At 41.2% G+C, this 23,871-nt stretch overlaps 1 protein-coding gene across 1 annotated transcript in view; it reads right to left on the bottom strand.

Moving 5' to 3' along the window:
* The window catches only part of TRIT1 (tRNA isopentenyltransferase 1), a 41,632-nt gene extending 25,370 nt beyond the window's left edge, over window positions 1-16,262 (bottom strand). Inside the window, exon 1 of the mRNA XM_012646777.1 lies at window positions 16,082-16,262. Within this exon, the coding sequence (XP_012502231.1) occupies window positions 16,082-16,255 (174 nt within the window). The 5' untranslated portion in view covers window positions 16,256-16,262. The remainder of the gene's footprint in view (window positions 1-16,081) is intronic.
* Between the last annotated feature and the right edge of the window lie 7,609 nt (window positions 16,263-23,871).

The raw sequence follows: 23,871 nt of genomic DNA, 5'->3' as shown, positions 1-23,871 counted from the left end.
AAGGGCTAGTGTTATGATTAAGTGATTAATACATGCAAAGAATATGGAATAGGGCCTTCTACAAAGCAGTCAATAAATGTTAGCTAGCTAGCTATCATCATCATCATCATCATCACCACCCCCCAAACAGGTACCAAAACTTAACTAATTATCTTCTCAGCCACATTTGGATGAAACACCTAGATCTGCAGTCCCCAGTCCCTGGGCCGCAGACCAGATTTACAGCCTCTTCCCATCCCTTGTATCACCGCCTGAGCTATGGCCCTGACGCCTCCCAGTCCTTGGAAAAACTGTCTTCCATGAAACTGGTCCCTGGTGCCAAAAAGGTTGGGGATCGCTGACCTAGATAATCAAACCAAAAACCTGAAGTGCTCCAGTCTGTCTTGTCTCTCTCCTCACATTTCCCATCTGCCTGTCTCAATTTCTGTCCATGGCAGGTCCTAAAATTACCTCAAAGTTCACCATCCTCACATTTCCCACTGCCACTGCATCAAGTGAAAACTTCATGCTCAACCAGACTCTCTCCCATGAGATAGCCAGCATCTAGCACAGCACCTAACACATGGAAAATACTCAATGAATATTCTATGTGTGAAGTACAGAATTCTAGACTCTATGTTAAGGGCTTCACATCCTACGAAGTTATTTTGTTCTCCTCTTAGCAATGAGGAAACTGGAACTCAGATACATTAGGTAACCTGCCCAAAATCACACAGCTAGTTAGTGGCAGAAACAAACTTTGAATCCATGTCTTCGGACTTCATGGTCAGTGTTCTATTTCCACTATATCGTTAAACCCTGTTCTATACAAATCAGATTTGTAACTTTAGGAAGCCCCTTTCTCCACTGGAACCTCAAGTTTCTCACATCTAACATTGCTTCTAGTTCTGACAGTCCAAACTTTAGAAAGAAAGACAGTTTTGGCACAGGTGCATGAAAGGAAAAATTATCTTTTTAAAGGATGTTGACACTCACCAGAAAGTTGATTTTCCTTTAATCAAATTCAACTGAAGAGATCCTGGGAGTAGGGGAAAGGTCAATCTCTAAGCTAACTTTACTTTCCTAATATAAAGGATAACTTTTTTTTTTTTTTAACTTACAATGTTACTAGGTTAGAAATAATGAATCAGCTGCAGAAACACCATGGCAATTATTCCTTTTAACTTTGGCACAAATGCAAATATAGACATGCTGAATAAATTGGACAGATTAAGATGCTCAGAAAGCAAGAGAACCTGTGTCTGATCTGTTCAGTCAGTCTGGTGAGACTGGTGGTTTGGAATTTATACTGCAGATTATGGCTTTTATTTTTCCTAAGGCTGTCTCACCTTAGGGGAATAGAGACTAGAATCATAAAAGGCCATACTTTTCTAACTGAGAAGTGCATAATATGTATGTGATGCATTCTTTTGGAGCATCAATCTTACTACATGGTAAAAAATTCTGAAATATTTTTACATCTCAATAAATATAGATTGATTAGGGCAGAAAATGCAAAATTGGCATATACTTTTAAGTTAAAACATGAGAAACTTTGCCACACAGAGCCTCTGCAATGCCTACTTGGAAGTGCACCTACAAACACTAGAGAAGCATGGATATAATGAAATTCCAGAGATCATCCAGTCCAATCACCTGAAACTTTATATTTGAGAATACTGAGGCTCAGAGAGCTCCCTGGCCATATAACTAGCTGGAAGCAGAGACAGAACTAAAGCCTGGATGCTCTGTCTATAACCCAAGCTGTTTCTGTTGCCTCTTACTGGTAGAATTTTTATCCCCATTTGACTCTGGTCTATTTGCTTGCTTTAAGTAATGAATTCCTACAGAGGTGAAATTAAATTCCAGAAACTTGAGAAGACAACCTACCACACACTGAACCCCTTCAAGGTTCTTAAGAATAAGCATGAGAGAAAGCTAGAAATACATACACAGACAATGCCATGTGACTATAAAGCTGAGATGGAAACAAAGGGCTCATTTGAGAAAACAGGCAGGCACTGTGGCTCATGCCTGTAATCCCAGCACTTTGGGAGACCAAGATGGTGGGATCACTTGAGGCCAGCAGTTTGAGACCAGCCTGAGTAACATAGCAAGACCCTGTCTCTGCAAAAGAAAACAAGAAAAATTAGCTAGGTGTGGTGGCATGCACCTGTAGTCCCAGCTACTTGGGAGGCTTAGGCAGGAGGTTTGCTTAAGCCCAGGGGTTTCAGGCTGTAGTGAGCTATGATCACATCACTGCACTCCAGCCTGGGCAACAGAGCAAGACCCTGTCTTTAAAAAAAAAAAAGAAGAAGAAGAAGAAGAGACAGAAAATAAATAAAGTTCATAACAAAGTTTTTACTCTTTGGCCATCTTTACAGCCTCAAGATTGACCCATCTTTGATGGTTTCAGGGATATTTTACCTTAGGATACCTATGATAGCTGAGGTGCTCCAGTATTTAGAGCTGTATGTCTAAGTTAGGGAGAGGCAATATAGTATAAAAGAGCCAGACTATCTGAGTTCAAATTTTGGCTCTACCACCCAGTTGTAGCCATCATTTGGCAGGTTATTTAAGGATTTAATTTTTCTTTGTTTCAGCTTTCCTCATGTGTACAACGTGGATGATAAGAACACCTACACTCCTCCTTAGGTTATTCTGAGGATTAGAGTTAATATAGGTAAAATGTTTAGAATATTGAGAGGCAGATGATGAGTACTACATAAGTGCCTGACATTATCTATACTTAATTGGCAGTGGCTAAACAAGATTTTCCTTGGCTCTTTGAGGTAAGATCCCTGGCTAGGGTTTGAAAGAAAAGAACCACAAAATGCTAGACCTGAAAGGGGCTTCAGACACCAAGACAGACAATGTACGACCCACAAAGCCTATCTGGCTCTTACCTGCAAAAATCTGCCAATCCTTGATCTAATCCAATGTGTTTCCCCTCTCTAATATATTCAAAGAGAAAACTAAGCCCTAGAGAAAGTCAGTGACTTGTTCAAGTTTACATGTACAGTGCGTTAGTGGTAGAGCTGGGACTAAAAAACCCAGTTTTCCCAATAAATAAAACTGCCTAACAGGCCAAATGGAGACTTTAAAGACAGACTGTGAATTAGGAGAGAATACTGGCATCTGAAGAGTTAGGTATTAATAAATCATCTAATTCTAATCAACAGATATTTACTGACCACTATAAGTCCAGGCATCAGTATTTTTTTAATGCTTTCCAGGTGATTCTATGTGCAGCCTGGGTTGAGAACCATTGTTACAAGGACTGTGTTTGGCAGTTAAGATGTAAACCCAAAAAAGAGAGAGAGAGAGAGAGAGAGAGCAAGAGCAGAAAATGATTGGGTAGCTAACCAAACATATCCACACCTGTGTAAGCCTGGACAATGCAGAACCCCACGGTTAATCTGCAATTACCCACACATAAGTGTAGGGAACTCCAAGGGAAGAGGAACAGGCCCAATGAAGGCAAGAAAGCAGAAAAAAAAAAATGCTTCAATTGTCTTTTGATAAAGAAAATAAAAAATAAAAGAAGAAGGCAAGAAAGCCCTGGGTATGTGTTCATTTACACTAAACAATCAATGACATTTTTTATTCAGCTCTGTAAGTTCCAACAACTCAAAAGATTATAAACTTCAGACATGGACTCTTTCTAAAAAGAGTGTTAAAACTAACATGTACTCCTAAAAAAGTATACAAGAATATACAAATTTTAAATCTCTGCATGCCCCCCCCAAAATCATAAGTCAAAAAATAAATGACCAGCTGAAAACATACTTCCAATACATGAGACTGTACAGAAGGTTAAAATCCGCAATACACAAAAAGCTCTGACAAATCAATAAACACAAAATTGAAAGGCATTATATAAATGAGCACAACAAACAAAAAATTCAAAAAAGAAAAAAAAAATGGCCAATACAACCTTGAAAAGACAATTAGCCTCACAAAGAAATGAAATTAAAATGAACTCCATTCTTGTTTACCAGACTGATAAGAATGAAAAAGATGGGTAACAAAGAATTGCAAGTGTGAAGGAAAATAGACATACTACTATTAATAGTATAAACTTTCTAGAAAGTAGTATGGCAATATGTATCAAAATGTAAGGTGTGCAACTCCACAATAAAAAGACAAACAACCCAATTTATTTATTTATTTATTTATTTGAGACAGAGCCTCGCTCTGTTGTTCAGGCTAGAGTGCAGTGGCATCATCATGCCTCCAGCAACCTCAAACTCCTGGGCTCAAGCGATCCTCCTGCCTCAGCCTCCCGAGTAGCTGGGACAACAGGCATGCGCCACCATACCTGCCTAATTTTTTCTATATATTTTTAGCTGTCTGACTAATTTCTTTCTATTTTTAGTAGAGACAGGGTCTCGCTCTTGCTCAGGCTGGTCTCGAACTCCTGAGGTCAAACAATCCACCCGCCTTGGCCTCCCAGAGTGCTAGGATTACAGGCGTGAGCCACCGCGCCCGGCCAAACAACCCAATTTAAAAATGAGCAAAGGTTAGCTGGGCATGGTGGTGCCCCTGTAGTCCCATCTGAGGCGGGAGGCTGAGGAAGAAGGATCACTTGAGCCCAGGAGTTTGAGGCTGCAGTGAGCTATATGATCATACACTGTACTCCAGCCTGAGCGACAGAGTGAGACCCTGTCCCCCCAAAATAAATGAATAAATAAAAAAAAAATAAAATGAGCAAAGGACTTGAATAGATATTTCTCCAGAGAAGATACAAATGGCCAACGAATACACTAGAAAATGTTCAACATCATTAGTCATTGGGAAATACAAATCAAAACTACAGTGAAATACCACTTTCATACCCATTAGGATGGCTATAATTTTAAAAAAAATGGAAAATAACAACTGTTGGAGAAGACATAGAGAAATTGGTACCCCCCTGTACAGTGTTGGCAGGAATGTAGAATGCTACAGCCACTGTGAAAAACAGTGTGGAAGTTCCTCAAATAGTTAAACACAGAATTATCATATGATCCTGCAATTCTACTCCTAGGTACATACCTGCAACAATTGAAAACAGATACTAGAACCAATACATGTACACATGTGTTCACAGCAGCACTATTTACAATAGCCTAAAAGTGCTAACGCCCACCAACAGATAAACAAACTATAGTATATACATACGATGAGATATTATTCTAAGGAATGAAGCACCAATACATGCTACAACTAATGTAAGTGAAAGAAGTCAGATACAAAAGGTCATATATTGTACGATTCCATTTATATGAAATACCCAGAATGGGTAAATCTATAGAGACAGAAAGCAGACTGGTGGTTGCCAGGGGCCAGGGAGAAGGGGAAATGGGGAGTAATGCTTAGTAGGTATGGCTTTTCTTTTGGGGGAGATGAAAATGTTTTTCAACTAGACAGAGGTGGTAGATAGATAAATTAGCCATTACAAAAATTTAGAACATCTGCTCTATGAAAGACACTGTGGAGAGAATGAAAAAATAAACCACAGACTGTGAGAAAATTCTTTGCAAATAACTTATCTGGTAAAGGATTTGTATCCAGAATATATAAAGAACCCTTAAAATTCAACAAGAAAAGAAACAACCCAACCCCACCCATGGGCAAAAGATCTGACAGACACTTCCCAAAAATATACAGATGGCAAATAAGCATATGAAAAGCTCAACATCCTTAGTCTTTAGGGAAATGTAAATTAACCACAATGAGATACCAGTACACACCTATTAGAATTGCTAAATTTTTTTTTAAACTGACAATACCAAATGCTAGAAAGAATATGGAGGAACAGAAATTCTTGTCCATTGCTGGTGGGAATGCAAAATGGCATAGCCACTTTAGAAAACGGTTTGGTAGTTTCCTATAAAGTTAAACCACAAAGTTACCACACAATCCAGTAATCCCACTCCTAGGTATTCATCCAAATGAAATGAGTGAAAACTTAAGTTCACACAAAAACCTGTATGTGAATGTTTACCATAGCTTTCTTTATAATCACCAAAAACTAGAAACCCAGATGTCCTTTAATAGGTGAATGGACAAACTATGGTACATCCATACAATGGAATAATACTCAGCAATAAAGAGTAATGGACTCACGCAACAACATGGAAGAATCTTAAAAACATTTTGCAAACTGAAAAAAGCCAAACGCCAAGGGCTACATATTGTATGATTCCATTTTTTGATATTCTGGAAAAGGTTAACACTATAGAGATAAAAAAAACAGGTAAGTTATTGCCAGAGGTTAGGGGACAGAGAGGGGTTGACTACAAAGAGGCCACATAGAATTTTTAGGGCAATGGAACTATTTGGTATGGTACTGTGATGGTGGACACCTGACTCTATGCATTTGTCAAAACTCACAAAACTGGCCGGGCGCGGTGGCTCACGCCTGTAATCCTAGCACTCTGGGAGGCCGAGGCGGGCGGATTGTTTGAGCTCAGGAGTTCGAGACCAGCCTAAGCAAGAGCGAGACCCCGTTTCTGCTAAAAATAGAAAGAAATTAATCAGACAACTAAAAATATATAGAAAAAACTAGGCAGGTATGGTGGTGCATGCCTGTAATCCCAGCTACTCGGGAGGCTGAGGCAGGAGGATCACTTGAGCCCAGGAGTTTGAGGTTGCTGTGAGCTAGGCTAATGCCACGGCACTCTAGCCAGGGCAACAGAATGAGACTCTGTCTCAAAAAAAAAAAAAAAAAACCCACAAAACTGTATACCACAAAAAGTGTACTTTGCTGTACACAAATTTAAAGAAATAACCAGAATGTCTGGGGAACACAGGATAGACTGCAACAAATGAATCTAACTGTATTACAACCATCTGACGTAACCTCACTGTGGGAAATGGGGGGGTGGGGGAGGAGCTGACCCAAGTAACTTTGTAAAACAATGTCATTACTGGATCCTGGAAGGCTAAAACCAAACAAAAAAAAACTGTACACAAACATTGTACTCTATTTGGTATATTTGTTTCTCACAGGAGAAACTACTGAAACTACTTTACAGGTTACACAAATAAGCAAATATACTATAGACAATGACAGCCAGATTTCTTAACTCTCAGAGAAAGAAGTCACAAGTAAGCAAGGGAGGTGAGGGGCAGGAGTAGGGAGAGACTAGAAAGAACCCTGTGGTGCTGGATTAAAGCCAGAGAGATGCAGAGTATGAACTCCTGCATACACGCACACACACAAATGGATACAGAAATATAGATATGTGTGTATACATAGATTAGTATATGTACATAGTATTTCCTAACTCTTTCCATTGAGAGGGACTAGATCACTAGAAGCATCTTGTAGTTCCAGAAAGTAAAAGATATACTAAACACAAACACACACACATACACAAAGTTGGAGGCATGTCAAAGTACACAAGAGTCTATGTAAGAGTACCCAATATCCAGAGTTGGAACAATTTAAGCAACAGAATAAATAATGTAGTACTGGATTATAAACCCAAAGAATAAACTAAATATCCATAATGATGTTAAGTAAACGGTAAAAATAAATGGGGGAGAAGGGACAATATTTGTAGAATTTCCATTAATAAATGTCGAAGGGGCTGGGCACAGTGACTCATGCCTATAATTCTAGCATTCTGGGAGGCTGAGGTGGGAGGATTGCTTGAAGTTCGAGACCAGCCTGAACAAGAGCGAGACCCCATTTCTATGGAAAATAGAAAAATTATCTGGGTGCAGCGGCATGCACCTGTAGTCCCAGCTCCTGCAGAGGCTGAGGCACGAGGATGGCTTGAGCCCAGGAGTTTGAGGTTGCAGTGAGCTATGATGACGCCACTGCACTCAGCCTGGGAAACAGAGCGAGACCTGCCTCAAAAATAAATAAATAAATAAATAAAGTAGAAGGAATAAAGGAAATTACCACAGCAACTGCAGCAGGAAAAATTCACTGATGAATGCTAAAATTAGTGGGTTAAACTTTAAGGAGAAACAGGATATCTGAATAGCCTCAAAGTATCTCCTCTAAAATATTTATTAATTACTGTGATGTTTTTAACATATCGGCAATTCTTTGATATTCTTCCCTCTAGGAGGTAGAGCTTAATTCTCCTTCTATTCAGTCGGGGCCAGACTTGGCAACTCATTTCTAACAAATATGACTGGATATTCTTATATTGTGGAAATGAAAAGGGAAAACAATATGGAAAGGGAAAAATCGTGACTTTAATAGTAGAGAAATCTGACAGACATACCTTAACCAAATGACCTATGTTAACAATGATAAACCATGCTGATATCAGGTTGATATCACAACCTGACAGGATGCACAGAGAAGGGTAACCCACTTCAGTGGTATGCTCTCCCAAAATCCATAATGCCAGTCTAATCATGAGAAAACAAAACCCAAACTCAAGGGCATCTATAAAAGAATTGACAAGTACTCTTCAAAAGTATCAAGGTCACGAAAGAAAAAGAAAGACTAAAAAACTGTCACAGAGTGGAGGAGACAAAGAGTACATGATGACTAAATGCAATATGGTATCCTAAATTGGATCCTGAAACAAAAAAGGGACATTAGTGAAAAAACTGGTGAAATCCAAGTCTATGGTTTAGTTAATATTAATAGTATTGTACCTATGTCAATTTCTTAGTTTTCATAAATGTACCATGATGATGTAAGAGGTTAATATTAGGACAAAATGGATGAAGGGTATACAGGAATTCTCTGTACTATCTTTGAAATTCTTGTGTAAATCTACAACTACTCCAAAATTTAAAATAATAATAATGTAGAACGGAGTCTCTCAACCTCAGTACTATTGATATTTCGGTCCAGATAATTCTTTGTTGTTGAGGGCTATCTTATGCCTACTAGAATGTTTAGCAATGTCTCTGGCCTCTACCCACTAGACGCCAGGAACCCATCTCCCTAGTTACTATAACCAAAAATATCTCCAGAGATCGCCATATGTTCCTGCGAGACAATTGCCCCAGGCTGAGACAACTTATGAAGAGTTATATAGTAACAAATAACAATATCCTTAACATATTGTTAAGAGGGAAAAAAAGAATACAGAACAGCATGTACTATATGAGTTTATTAGCATAAAAACATATATACATGTGCATAAATACACAGACAAATGTCTGGAAGCACGTGCACCAAAATATTAAAAATGGTTGCCCCCAGATGTTAAGATTATGGTTATGTTTTCTTTGAACTCTTTAGTGTTATTTGGATTTCTTTTCAATAAGCATGTCTCATTTTTTCTAAACACAAAAAGGCTTTGTTCTCATATTTTTCTTTTTCATAATGCTTCCAATTCAATAACCAAAATCCTATTGGTTCTGTTTCCAAAATGTCAAAATGGTTATTACCTCTTTTCCTCAGCCAAGCTCCAACACTTCTCCCCCAGGTTAATGTAACAGAACCCTAAACTGTTTTTCCCTCTCTAACCCATTCTCCACCCAGACATCAGTTACCCCATGAAATAGATTTACTACTACTTCCCTGTTTAAAACCCCAAACATCATAATATGCTTTCAAGGGGCTCAATAATTTGTTCCCATGGTCTACATTTTTAATTTCACCTCCTACGCCAGATGGTTGCTGGGCATTCCTTGAAAACATACCATGCACTTTTACTCTTGTCTTTGCTCATGCTGTTCTTTTCTCAAGAACATTATTCTTCCCTCTTTTCTGCCTGATAAAGTGTACACAGTGGTACAAAGATAAATAATGGGATGGAGGATGAATGGATAAATAAATAGGAGAAACTAGAGGGGAAAATACAGAATAGCATGGAGATCAGAGTTGAAGAAGGTAATTTTTGGTGGGGATGAGATAATAATAGGCTGTACCTCAAAAGGTTGTAAGTGGCCAGGTGCAGTGGCTCACGCCTGTAATCTCAGCACTTTGGGAGGGCAAGGCAGGAGATTGCTTGAGGCTAGGAGTTTGAGACCAGCCTGGGCAACAGAGTGAGACCTCGTCTTTACAAAAACAATTCAAAAAATTAGTTGGGTGTGATGGCATGTGCCTAGAGTCCCAGCTACTTGAGAGGCTGAGGAAGGAGGATTACTTAAGCCCAGGAGTTCAGGGTTACAGTGAGCTATGATTACACCACTGCACTCCAGCCTGGGCAACAGAGCAAGACCCTGTCTCTGAATAGGGGTGGGGGAAGGCTGTGGTGAGAACATTGAGAATATTAAATGAGATAATATATGTCAAACTTTTTAGACAGCCTGGCATATATATTATTCTTGTTTTTATTTTCAGTAAGTAGTAATATCATCATCATCATGTATGGTGCAGTGGTGAGGGCTTAAACTCTGGCTGCCACAAGGAGGGTGGAGCAGTGAGGCTGCTGTTCAGAAGCAGAGCCCCAAAGGTTAGCAAGGAGGTAAACAGGATCCTGGTCTGATCAAATTTATCTAAGGAATCCAACAAACTACACAAGAAATCAAAACCAACTCCATTCAGTCACACTGGAGCACATATGTGAATTCCTATACACTACGAGTAACTTTTACCCCTCAAATACTTCTTTTTGAAGTATAGCTGCTTCAACACCCTGCCCCAGGCACTGAAGCATGAGGGCAGCACCTCACTCTCATGAATCTGAATCTGCAAGCCTCATTTGTGCTCTCCTTTGATTTCCCAACTGGCCAGTAGTCACTTCTCCTTCCTTATGTAATAGAGAAGGTTTGACATCAAAGTTCTCCCTGTAGCTGCAAAAAAGTGACCATATATGTACAACCTACCCAGCTTCAAACTGTACCCAAAGGAGGCCAGGCACGGTGGCTCACGCCTGTAATCCTAGCACTCTGGGAGGCAAAGGTGGGAGGATTACTTGAGCTCAGGAATTTGACACCAGCCTGAGCAAGAGCAAGATGCTATGTCTACCAAAAATAGGAAAAATTAGCCAGGCATGGTGACATGGGCCTGTAGTCCCAACTACTCGGGAGGCTGAGGCAGGAGCATCACTTGAGCCCAGGAGTTTGAGGTTGCAATGACCTATGATGATGCCACTGCATTCTACCCAGGCTGGCAGAGTGAGACTCTGTCTTAAAAAAACAAACAAACAAACAAACAAAACACCCACTATAGCCAAAGGAAAACCAAGGGACTTATAAACTCATCAGATGTTAGATGAGTCAAAAAATTCGAGATTTCCTTCTTAGCCTCTTGTCAGGCTCAGTCCTTTTAAAAGATTCCCTCTGTCAGTTGTGGCAAATCGCCTCCAGATTGGCCCCACCTCTCCCAGTTAACAGGTTAACAGGTCTTCCTGCCTTTTATTGCACTTCTATTAGACCACTGTGATGCACCATCGCATCTCTCCTTTCGTACCCCTCCCCCATGCATCCCAGATCTCCCTTGAGCACTATCAGACAGTCCATCCTTTGGTATAAAACACTGCTCCTAAATTATGTCCCAAAGCAAACAAAAAGAACACAGAGTCCACATCTGTTAGATGACACATACCCTGCCTACTAGTCAGACTGCCAAAAATCATTTGCTTCTCCTCTTGTAGATTTAAGCAAACACAAAGGGAACTGTGCCTCTGTGTATGACTACTGCTTCTCCAGAGGACTTGAAGAATTGAGGCATTAGAGATACTTCCTCTCTATAAACCCAAACAGAACACTTTGTTTATTTTCTCTTAGCATATAGTTAGTAGTCTGTATTTCCAGCCAGTCATTGTACATGTTTGGCAAGTACCTTCAAGTTTCTCAGTACAATATTTCATCTCATCACTGAAGGCGATGCATTGTACCTTGAATTTACATGCCAAGATAAAGACTCAGACTGAAAAGAAGACCTTCAGTATCATCTTCCTGAAATATATCAGACTCTACAAATGAGTTAGTAGACCCAGATCCAATTCCCAGTGTCTTGTAGTGTGATCTCTAGACTGCTCTTTAATCTTTCTGTACCTCAGTTTTTCCATCCTGGAAAACAGGGATTGTATTACCTGTCCTCCTTGAATTCAGACTCTCACTATCAAATGAGAATATTTCTTTCAAAAATTTGTGAAACAACCAGGGTTTAGGAAACTCAGAAAATTAAGCACAAATGTTGTTTCTCACTTTTGTCAGACCTGCCATGCAGAAATCCACAGTAGAGCCCAACAGGACACCCTAAGCAAATGATCCCTCAGAAAGTAGTTCTGTCTTCCTGCTCCACAAATCCCGCACATAAGAATAATGGGAAGCAAGAGGCCAGGCAGGACCTTCAGATGCTAAGTGGCTCTAGAAGCAAGTCACTGCATACATAGCACATTCCATGAAGAAATTATCACTCTAGACATACTATCCTTAAAAATCCCATTATAGTTTTACTTTAAAGAAGCTTAAAACACTTACTTATCCAATGTTTACAAAGATAAGTACTTCCCCTGACAGCAAGGGCCCTTATAGGGGTTGCCTTCGGATGATGCTACAGTTAAGGTAGGACAAGGGGTGACAAAAGAAGCATGAGGTACAAGATAATTTAAGATTTAAGGCAGTGTTTTACAATAGTTTTTGAGTTACCGGTACAATTCTGAATGCAACATTCTTGGCAGCATACCAAAAGGGATTATTAAAATGCAAATATTGATTTTTAAAAACTCAATTTGGAAACTTGAAAAAACTTTCTAATTATCACACTTTCCATTTGGTCACCCTCTGGTCTGTGGGGCTGTTACAACAAAGAAGTTTACTACTCTGTAGGCTCTCCAGAAGGCCAAATTTCTCCTTTGTTCAAATAAACACTGTCTGTCTTTAGTACCAACTTGACATTAAATTTTATCACCCTACAACCCATCAAGTGGCTGCCAGTCAGCTCAACACTCCACTTGACAGACGTCACTACAAATTCATGCTATGATTCACAATATGAATCCTAAAATACATTTTATATCCTGATCAAAATGTAGCACATTCGTATGAAGGATGAGTGCCATACAAGTTAAGAACCACTCTAATGACTGAATCCCATAGCTCCTGCCTCATCTAAAGGGCATGGCTTTGTGTAGCGGATAAGGCACTGGGCATGGAAAGTAGAGACCTAGGTGCAACTCCAGGTCTGCTACTTACTCTAAGACCTTGGGCCTATTTCCTTAACGCACAGTGAATGGGACATGGATACTTTATTTCATTATTTGGGCTGAAAAGTAAAATTAAAGATCAAAGTTTTCCAACAGGGATTAAAAAGAAATGTTATGAATATCCAGGGTATAATCAAAATTAAACACAACCTATAGCCAGTTCAGAAAGCTCAATACTCTTCGAGTTTTTCATATGTTAATTAATCCTCGTGGCATCCAAAGGATGAAAGAAATTGAATTCTCATATTCTAGTTACTTCAAACCACAGGAAGAACCTGAATGAATTAAGATGTGCCATTTTAATAAAATAGTTCATCAAATATTAAGGATCTACCATATCATCAACACTAAATGAGGCATAAAATGTCCCAGTGATGTGGCCCATTTTACAGTGAGCAAGACCTCGAGCAACTTCACCTTATGGTACACAGTTATGAGTAAAGAAACACTTCTGAGAATGTAATAGCTACTACAGCTATATCCAACTATAGCTATATCCAACTCTCATTGCAAGAACCTGCTAACTTACTTACAGATATTAATAGATGAAAAATTAAGATGATTTATTCAGAACACTTTCTTGACAGGGACCAAGGCGGGGGCGGGTCAGAGAAGGTCTCAATAAGGTGACACCTGAGCAAAGACCTGAACGAAGAAAGGGCGCAAGCCACGTGGTTATATAGAAGGAGAGGGTCCACCAGGGAGAGGGAACAAGCACAAGCGTTCTGAAGTGAGTTCACATCCGTAGCATTTTCCACACATTCACTAACTAGACTTCCTCTCTGATGTCTTCTTGCCACTCCCATGTGCTCTGCAAGATCTTTCTGACTTCCAGGTTCACCACACTCTCCCAGGCACCCAAACTGATTCCCGAATCACATTGTGGAAATTATTCTCTTCTTTCCCCAATCAGTGATTAATTCATATTATAACATGATACTGCCTTCAAAATATTACATCTTTTTACAGAAGGAAAAAGAAAAAAAAAGAAAAATAATTAAAATATTACATCTTTTTCTTCCTCTCCATCCCACTAACACCACATCAACTCAGAATTATAGAAATTATAGAACATAAAGACTGGAATGGACCTTAGATATTATCGGTTTAACTCCATCTTACTGGAAACCATAGTACTCAAGTCCCCAAGTATTGGCCAAAGATCTATTATGACACCGTATTTGGATTTTTTCTTTGTATGCACCTCCCACCCACCCCAAATTCATCATGCATGCTGTTGACATATGAATGCTGCTTACACACTGCCTGCATCATGTTACTCATCTCCCACTCCATAATATCTATAATACCTCGCTATTGAACAGTCTGCTTTCATCGTCCTACATACACACTACGCCCATTTCACCTTCTAAACCTTCACTTATGTTCCTTTCTTTGACATGCCTTTTCTTCTTTCTTACCTATCCAAACTTGACCTATTTTTCAAGCCCCTTTTCAAAGAGCTTTCCATGACTATGCCCGCCTTCATTGATTTCTCCCCAGAAAGTCTGTAATACTTAATAGTTTATCATAAAATTTAGCACCTGTAGTCTCTCTCCTCCTAACCCCATCCACCTTGCAAAGCACCATTAATGTCTCCGTTCAAACACATATTAGCTCTGCCTTGTTTCATGTTTAGCTGGACTAAAACTCATTTAAGGATAGGGATTATGGTTTTGTCTCTCCAAGAGGGCCTTGCAGAGAATAGCAGCTACCATATTTTTAGCTCTTACTATGTGCCATATGTTGTATTAACAACTTCACATACTTTATCTCATTTAATCATCATAATAATGTTATGGTTATTGATATTATCCTTCCTACTTTACAGAAGAAGAAACAAAGGCACAAAGAGGCTAGGCTGAAGTTGCCTATCTTGGAAAAAGACAAGGCTGGGATTTGAGCTAAACTGTCTCCCCAAACTGGCACAAAGTAAGATGCAAATAAATGCTTTCTGAATTACCCTGCTGTTTTATGTGTGCTGATGGTCTTGTCACCCCAAATGAACCAATGAGGGTAGAAACCATGCCTGGAGGCCTATGGGGTACACCAGGGGCAAGAACTGCCCTTCCCTGCTGAGTACCCATCAGATGCATTTCATATCCAATATCTCATTTACTCTCTGAAGACTCATAACTGTAAATTCTCTTCAACAAATAGCTGTTGTAATTTCTCCACCAGAGAGTTATCCAAAATGTTACCCACTTTCAATAGAGCACAAATGCTCCCAGATGCAATGAGTACACCCCTTCTGGGCCTCCAATCTCAAAGACAGGACAAAGCCCCCTCAACTTGGATCAGCCAATAGACTTAAAAAGCTCAGCTTCAACCAGCATTTATCACATGTTTGGCCTTCTTCAGGACAGGCCACCGTGTTCTTCATTCTAGCACTCATGATATCATTTAGTAAGCACTATAGCTTTGTGAGGTAGGTGACATTTTCCCCATTTTACAGAGAAATAAAATAATGTCCAAATAACGACATTGTTAATCCTAAGTCACGTGGCCTACGGCAGATTCAGGACTAGATTCCAGGTCTGTTGTCTACCCTGTCCCACTCGCCGAGCAGACAACTCATAGGTGGTATCCAATTTATCCTGGTCTCGTTGGGTTAGGTAGGGTTAGAGTTCTAGCAAAACCTCTGGAACAATTATCCTTCAAAAGATATTTATTGGACGACAATATGTCAACCTTGTAGGTTCAAATACCATCTCCTCCGTTTATTCGCTACCTGACTCGGAGAAAGTCGTTTCACCACCCTAGGTCCCAATTCCCTCATCCGTAAATGGAGATAATAACAGTACCTACCAAACAGTAATGTCCTGAGAAGTTAATGAGAGGAAGAGAAACATCCAGCACTGTATCTGGCATATGGTGGGCGCCAGTAACTATGGGTTCCCTTCACCTACCCCCTCCGTCCTCACAGCCCTCGGGGTTCACCTACTATGACCATGGGACAAAGTAGGTGTCCACTCGGCCAGAGCCCACACGCGACCTCCAGCGTTCCCAGGCGCCCGGGGCCAGCCGCACTGCCATACCTGCATGGAGTCAGCGCTGACGATCTCACCACCAAGCCGCTGGCCTAGCTGCAACGCCAGGGTGGATTTGCCGGTGCCTGTGGCCCCGAGAATCACTACAAGAGGCAGTGTCTGATGCAGGACCCGGCTCCCAGGGCCCACAGAAACCGCCCTTGCAGCCGCCACAGCCGCCATCGCCGCCATCTTAAGTCCATCGGCGCTTGCGCCAGAGCTGTCGGCCCCATGGCAAACGTCAGTGCGCCTGCGCGGATCTCGGGCTCAGTAGGTGGGGTACAAAAGGAGGAGCTGCGGAACGAGAGTCCCAAGCTTAGGAGGTTCGTGGCATCACTGCCATCACTTAATCACTTATCTGGTGTCAGACCTAACCTACCTGCTGTCGTCTTAAGTGGGAGATGGCAGCCCTATCTAAAATAGACCTGTCCCTGTTACTTTTTCACAGCACCCAATTCTTTTTTTTATAGCACTACAATATAAAATTATATATTGGCCTCTTGTTTAATGTCTGACTTCTTGGGACAAATTCTGCCTAGGTCATTGCTGTATTTCTAGTGTCTAGCACAGTACCTGGTACCCGGTAATTGTTAAATGGAGAGAAGAATGACTTGCCTGGCTAGTGTGGGAGCCAGCAAGCCCAGAGGTGTGGCGTTCTCCAGAATCAGACCTACCCAGTTCCCAGGTAAGGGCGGCTGTGCTTCTGTTTTCATCCCATAGTACAGCTTCAGACGCAATCCGAAGGCAGGACAAAACTTTCCATCTCCTTGGCCAAAGGATGCAACAGATGGAGTGAGAACAGAGAAAAACAAAGTACGATCCACAAAATAGGAAGAGGAAAAGGAAAGTAGGCAGAAACGATAAAGTAGTAGCAACCCTCAGATTAAAGTGGGGTGGGAAAAATTAGGACCAGAGAAGACCGAAATTCTCCACAACATTTTAAGAAATGGCTTTGGAGTTCAATGGAGCTGGGTTCACATACCAGCTCTGTCACTTACCAGCTGTGTGACCTTCATTAATTTCACCTCCTAGCCTCAGTGTTCTTATCTTTAAATTCCTCTCAAGACTGCCTTGAGGAGAAAATGAAGTAATGTCTGAAAAGTGCCCACTACACTACAATGCCCTGGCACAAAACAACCACCATTTGTTGAACACTTTGTATTATTATAATGGTTAACACCCCATCTGCCTCTCTAAAGAGGTAAGAGCCCTGTAGTCCCAGCTACTCGGGAGGCTGAGGCAGGAGGATCACTTGAGCCCAGGAGTTTGAAGTTGCTGTGAGCTAGGCTAACGCCACAGCACTCACTCTAGCCAGGGCAACAGAGTGACGCTCTGTCTCAAAATAAAATAAAATAAAATATAAAGAATAAAAAAAATAGAGGTAAGAGCAACAGCCTAAGAGCAGAGAAATTTTCAGTAATGTGTAAATGTGCCTAAATACCTATTATGCTAACCTTAGCCAATTTAAGAGTTCTAATTGCTTTCTTCCTGAGATTGGCTCTGCCTAGCTCTCAGGTCATATCACCAGGATCCCCTTGGGCCAGAGGAGTGACCTCTGGAAGTTTCTAGTATATGACAGACCTGCCTGGAATGACTGCCAATACATTTCTCAATCACTTGAATCACCATTGGCATAATGACCACTCTTGCAGACCCAGCCTACACCTTGTAGCCACATATATTGTTTGGAGAACACTGGTTTCCAGTTCTCCATCCCCTGTACCTCCTTTTCTCAACCCAGCCTGCTTTGATCAAAAGCCTTGTTCTCTCCAATTTGTGGTACCCACCTGGGGCTGGGTTTAAAATGGAGATGCATGGCCACATATTGGCAGACACTCTCACATGATGGTTGTTAACTGTAGAACCTTTGCCTGGAGACTTTCAGAGGGTATGGTTACCATGACAACCACCAGAAAGATGGCAGGCCAGAGAAATGATGCAATTAAAGGAAAAGGGAGGCTGATTTCATGATGACAATCTGACCATGACAGAGTATGCTCACTCACAGATGGGATAGCACTGTCCAAGTCATGACCAGGTGACTGTTACTAGAGAGAGAAAAAAGGAGGGGGTGGAATTTACCATCTAGAGACCAGAAGAGGAAGAGAGTGGTTACCAAGGCAACTATGGAGAAAGGAATGAAAAAACGGGGCTTCACCACAGCAGCAGAAAATTGCTTCTAGCCAAGCAACACAGGACTGTTGCTATAGAAACAAGGAGAACAGGGATCCTATAGACCATGGGGAGAATTATCACTGAAATGCTGAGCAGGAAAGAATTCTATATCAGAATGGAGCCTGTGGTCCAAAACAAATGAGAAGTGAGAAAAACATAGTACCATTTCCATTCATTGTAATTCTACCACTTCTACCAAAAGAGAATGGGAATATATTTTTTTAAATTCCTTAGGCTATTTTATGTGTAACTCTGTTTGTCTCCCTAGAGATCGTCTGTACTCTAAATCATACTAAAAATCGTTCCTGAAAGATATTCTGTAATTTGGAATCCTAATTGGAGACATTAAGTTCAAGGGAAAATTGGAAAGTGAAGTCTATGACCAAGAGTTAATAAGTATTTCTAAAAAGGAACAACATAAAGCCCTCTAATGGGAAGCTCTACAGAGTAATAAGGAGACAAAAGGAGGCAAAAGAGAGTCAAGAAAGCTATTTGTACTCATACCCAGGTATTAGCCCTGGCCCCCCTCCTGTTTCTATGAGAGCAGAAAGGAAGTAGCTCACTCTATTCTGAAAGGAGGCTCAAGATAGTCCCTCACTTAAAGTTTATGTGTATGTCTAGAGGTGAAGGAAACAGAAGCCCATCTCCAACATGTTTCACATATTACAGATTATTATGGGCAAAGAAATTCTAATTTCAAAGGCAAAAATACCAGGATAAATCCAGTCTGGAAGAGCATATCTAAAATGCAGGAATAAGGTATTAGGGATACTCAAATTACTTGGAAGGTAATAATTCCTTGCCTGCCCTTCCAAAAGCCTGCAGTCAGCTACCTAATTCTCTAATTCTCACCACCTGTGTGTGTGCGTGTGTGCGTGTGTGTGTGTGTGTGTGTTTTACCCTAGAGGAAGGTGTATAGCCAGGCTGAGCCTTTCTGCACCTACCCCACCTTCTTTAGGAAATTTCGAGAAGTGCATAGGGTGGGATGCACATGGAAAGATGGCAGAAAAGGAGAAAGGGAGGGGTACAGAAAGGTAGGGAGGAAAATCTGGGCGATGACCCATGAATGTTTATTGTAGCATTTCTTGACCTCTGTATACTTTAAATAACTTATTCAAAAACTTTTTAGAAAAAGAAAGAAGCATGTAGGGATATGGCAAAAGGTGAAGGGTCATTCAAAGAGGATCACCCAAAAGGCTCAAAGAGTTGAGGTGAGATTCTAAGGGATGCAGTGACATTAGGGAATAAATGAGGAATGTGGGCCGGTGCAGTGGCTCATACCTATAAACCTGGCACTCTGGGAGGCCAAGGTGAGAGGATCACTTGAGCTCAGGAGTTCAAAACCAACCTGAGCAAGAGGGAGACACCATCTCTACAAAAATAGAAAAACTATTCAGACATTGTGGTGCATACCTGTAGTCCTAGCTACTCAGGAGGCTGAGGCAGGAGTATTGCTTGAGCCTGAGCCCAGGAGTTTGAGATTGCAGTGAGCTATGATGATGCCACTGTACTCTAGCCAGGGTGACAGAGCAAGACTCTGTCTTAAAAAAAAAAAAAGAAAGAGGAATGTGCCATGGGAGGCCTGAAACATCTGTCTCCGAGTTAAAAGATGAAAGTTGGGTCAGAGACAAACACCAGCTTTTTGGTATAACCTAAGATACCTTTGCAGCCCAACCTTCATACTGATTAGGTACCCCAAATAAAAAAAATATTTCCTGTGGGAGGTATTTCATGATGAACATGGTTCCTGTATTAGATTCTTAGGGCTGTCATAACAAATTACCACAAAATGGGTGGCTTAAAACCACAGATATTTATTTTCTCATGGTTCTAGAGGCTAGAAGTCCTAAACCAAGGTGTCAGCAGGGCCACGCTCCCATGCTTCCCTCTAGGGAAGATCCTTCCAGTTTCCAGTGGGTGCCAACAATCCTTGGTGGCATTCCTTGGTTTGTGGAAGTATAACCCCAATCTCTGCCTCTGTCTTCACATGCCCTTTTTCCCTCTATATGTGTCTGTATTCAAATTTCCCTCTTCTTGGGACATTGGCCATTGAATCAGGGCTCACCTTAATCCAGTATGACCTCATCTTAACTTGATTACATCAGCAAAGACCGTATTTCCAAATATTTCCAAATAAAGTCACATTCACAAGTTCTGGAAGGACATGAATTTTGGTGGTGGTAGGGACAATATTCCCCCAGTAGAGTGCCTATGAGTAACCATAATACCTTATATTGGTTCATCAAATTGGTATTTACATTACTGTTCCCATTGATGATTGACCAATTCAAATTTGAATTTTTGGGAGCCTCAGAATTGCTCAAACCAAATGAGGGAAGAAGAGAGTAGAGCTCACCTTGTTATAGGGTTTGTGTTACACCTGAAGTTTAATTATAGAGTTTGTTCCAGAGCCCACCAGAATGTTCTCAGGGGGAGCTTACTTCCAGCTTGCTCAGTCCTCTGTGAGAGCCTGCATGACACCAGAGGATCACTGAAGGCTATAAAGTCAGGGTGGGGAAGATGTGAAAGGGAAAAAGACACCAGAGGTCCTAATCTCATGGCTCTTTCAAACCCTCTCCTTTACTTCTCTGGCCCCGTCTCTTTCTCTTGGCTTGGCATTCTGGGCCTTAATCATCTTTACATCCCAATGATTCTCAAACCTGTATCTCCAATTCAAACTCCTTTCTAAATGCTCAATATCATATTTATGACTTGTTGGGTGCTTCATTTTGGATGACCCCAATCACCTCAATCTCATTGTGTCCCAACCACAATCAGTTTCATCCCCTGACTTCCCTATTTCAAAGAATCACAAGAGGATGTTTGCTACTGAAAGGATCCCCTTAGAAATCTAGCGCAACTGTCTTTGTTTTGTAAAAATGAGACTACCCAGCCAATAAATCAGACCAGTTCCTCCCCTTGCCCCAGATTTGACAGGCAATTCCCAGCTGCTCTTCCCCAAAGCTATTCCTTTAGCCTAGAACATCTTCTTTTTCTTCACTTAGCTAAATACTACCTGTACTTCTAGTTCCAGTTAAAGTCACAATCTCCAACAAGAACTTTCTTGATGACTCCAAAAAAAATGTTCTCTTCCCCTTCTGAGGCTTGTAGTTGTCTGAAACACATACTGCCTTATTCTGTTATGATGTTTGCGTGCTCATAAACTTCCAGAAGGAAGGAACCATAGCTTCATGTATCATTGCAAACATATTGCTTGTACCATGTGGCAGCAACTGTTTTAAGCACTTTACATGTAACAATTTATTCAGTCTTTACAACAGTCCTGAGATGTAGGTATCATCATCTCCATTTTGCAGGAGACTTGCAGGACTCAGAGAGGTTGAGTGATTTGCCCAACATCACACAGGTAGTAACCCTGACTCCCTGTTCTTAACCATTATACTATACCCTCTATACCACGGTCTGTGAATACTTTTGTATCTTTGAAGGACCTGGGCTCCAACCCCTTATACCCATGATTTTCTAAGTGTGGCCTCAGGGTTCCACCTCCCTGACTGCTTTTTAGCAATGCAGATTCCTGGCCCCAACCTACTTGCATCGGGGTCTCGAGGGTGGGTAGATTCTTAAGACACACTCAGGTTTGAGTATCAATGTCTTAACAAGATAGAGATTAAAGTATTTAATGACTTAATGGAGTGAGTCGTCTCCTGCTCAGTTTAAAGGCACCACAGTGCCCAGTGAGGAAAAGTAGAGAGTCTGTATGTTCAACAGCTTTCCAGATGCACAGCCTCTGTCCGCCATGGGCCGTGGATGCTGTGGGCCAGTCACAGGCTAAAGTCTTTGCCCTGCCTTCTTCCTCTGCCTATCTCAGTCTCCCCAAACCCTGGCTATTCCTTCCCTGATGATTTACTGTCTCTTGAGACATGGATATGTGCACTCCAGATTACTTTAAGTACTCCTTCTAGGAAGATTTCATATTTTACCAATTCCTTCTATCTATCACCTTTCAAATCTGACTAATCTGTATTCTAGGTGTGGCTTGTTAACATGGTTTAAATAACACTAATCATTTACTGAGCACTTACTGTTGCACACAACGACCCGATGAAGCAGGTGCTATTATTTAGATCTAGTTTGCAGATGAGAAAACAGGAGCCATGAGAGGTTGATAACTTGCCCAAGGTCAAGAAAATGCTAGAAAATGCAGAGCCAAGATATGGAAATGAGATCTGTTAGGTGTGGATGACCAATTAACCATAATGCTTCCCACAAGCTTAAAGGCAATCTGGTATTTACTGGGCACCTACTGGACCCCTGGCACTGAGCCTAATCGCTTAATGACACACCTGATTAGAAACTTTAAGAACATACTTACATTTCCTTGCCAAGAGAATTAATACAGTTGATCCCTTTGGCAGGAGCAGTTGTAAATAAACAGACATTAACAAAAGCTGCCCACTGGGTTTATGGTAGAAAAGGCCACACACCCAGGGAACTTTAGCTGACACATTTAGACACCTCCTCCTTCCCCCTCCCCAGTCACCCCCATCATTAATCATCTCCCAACTGGTTATCTTATCCTTACAAAGGAACCTCTCTCTCATGCCAGCCTATCACCTTCCAGATTAGGAAAGCCATCCCCATCCCCTTTGCCCCTTTTATTTATTTATTTGAGACAGGGTCTCATTCTCTTAACATGGTTAAACTGGGCTGGAGTATAGTGGTATCATCATAGCTCGCTGCAACCTCAAACTCCTGGGCTCAAGGATCCTCCTGCCTCAGCCACCCTAGTATCAGGAACTACCGGTGCGTGACACCATGCCAGGCTAATTTTTTGTAGAGACAGAATCTCACTATGTAGCTCAGGCTGGTCTCGAACTCCTGGGCTCACCTTGGTGTCCCAAAGAGCTGGGTTTACAGGAGTGAGCCACCATGTTCAGCCTCCGTTTCCCCTTTTAAAGTGAATATTCTGAAATATTCTGACCTCAGGAGCACTTTAGACAAATTCAGCACATCTAAGATAGTTTAACCATTTCAATTCCCCAAAATAACTGCCAATAGCAGCAGAAGTTAAGCAAATGCTTTTTAGCCTTTTATTGTCTAACCGAGAGGATGTTCTCTTTTCTACACTAAGTCTGGCTTCTGGGCTACCCCTATTGCCTGTGTCCCAAATTAGGAGTATGATCCCTTAGGTGTTTTATTCAGAGGCAAACCTAATTTGTAGAAATTGTTCTCTGAAATCCAGGAATAAACTCCTGGCTATTTTCAGACAAAGATAGAGGTAGGAGTCTGTAGAAATGAGCTAGGAAGGAGCTTAAAATACTTCACATTCCAGAAACACCCTGCCTTCCCCCCAGGAGATGGCTTTATTCCCACTCCTTTCTCAGCAGAGTTGACTCAAAGGAGCTGAAGCTTGGAGTCAGGCAGCTGGTACTAGCTGTGTGGGTTTAGACAAATGACTTGAATGTCTCTAAGCTTCAGTCTGCTTATCTATGAAGTGGGGCTGACACCACCCAGCTCCCCGTGTTATTGGGAGCATTAAGATATGCAAAACAACTAGCATTACTGCCTGTACCCAGGGGTCCCTAACATTTTACTGAGTGCCCACAAATCTTTTTAAGGTCCAGTAAAGGGGAAGAAGTCCTACAAATTAGTCTGTTGAC

The sequence above is a fragment of the Propithecus coquereli genome, unplaced genomic scaffold, assembly GCF_000956105.1.
Source record: "Propithecus coquereli isolate 6110/MARCELLA unplaced genomic scaffold, Pcoq_1.0 Scaffold249, whole genome shotgun sequence".
NCBI classification, from domain to species: domain Eukaryota; kingdom Metazoa; phylum Chordata; class Mammalia; order Primates; family Indriidae; genus Propithecus; species Propithecus coquereli.
The sequence above is the reverse complement of the archived record's forward strand: the minus strand, read 5'-3'. Positions and strand labels throughout refer to the sequence as shown.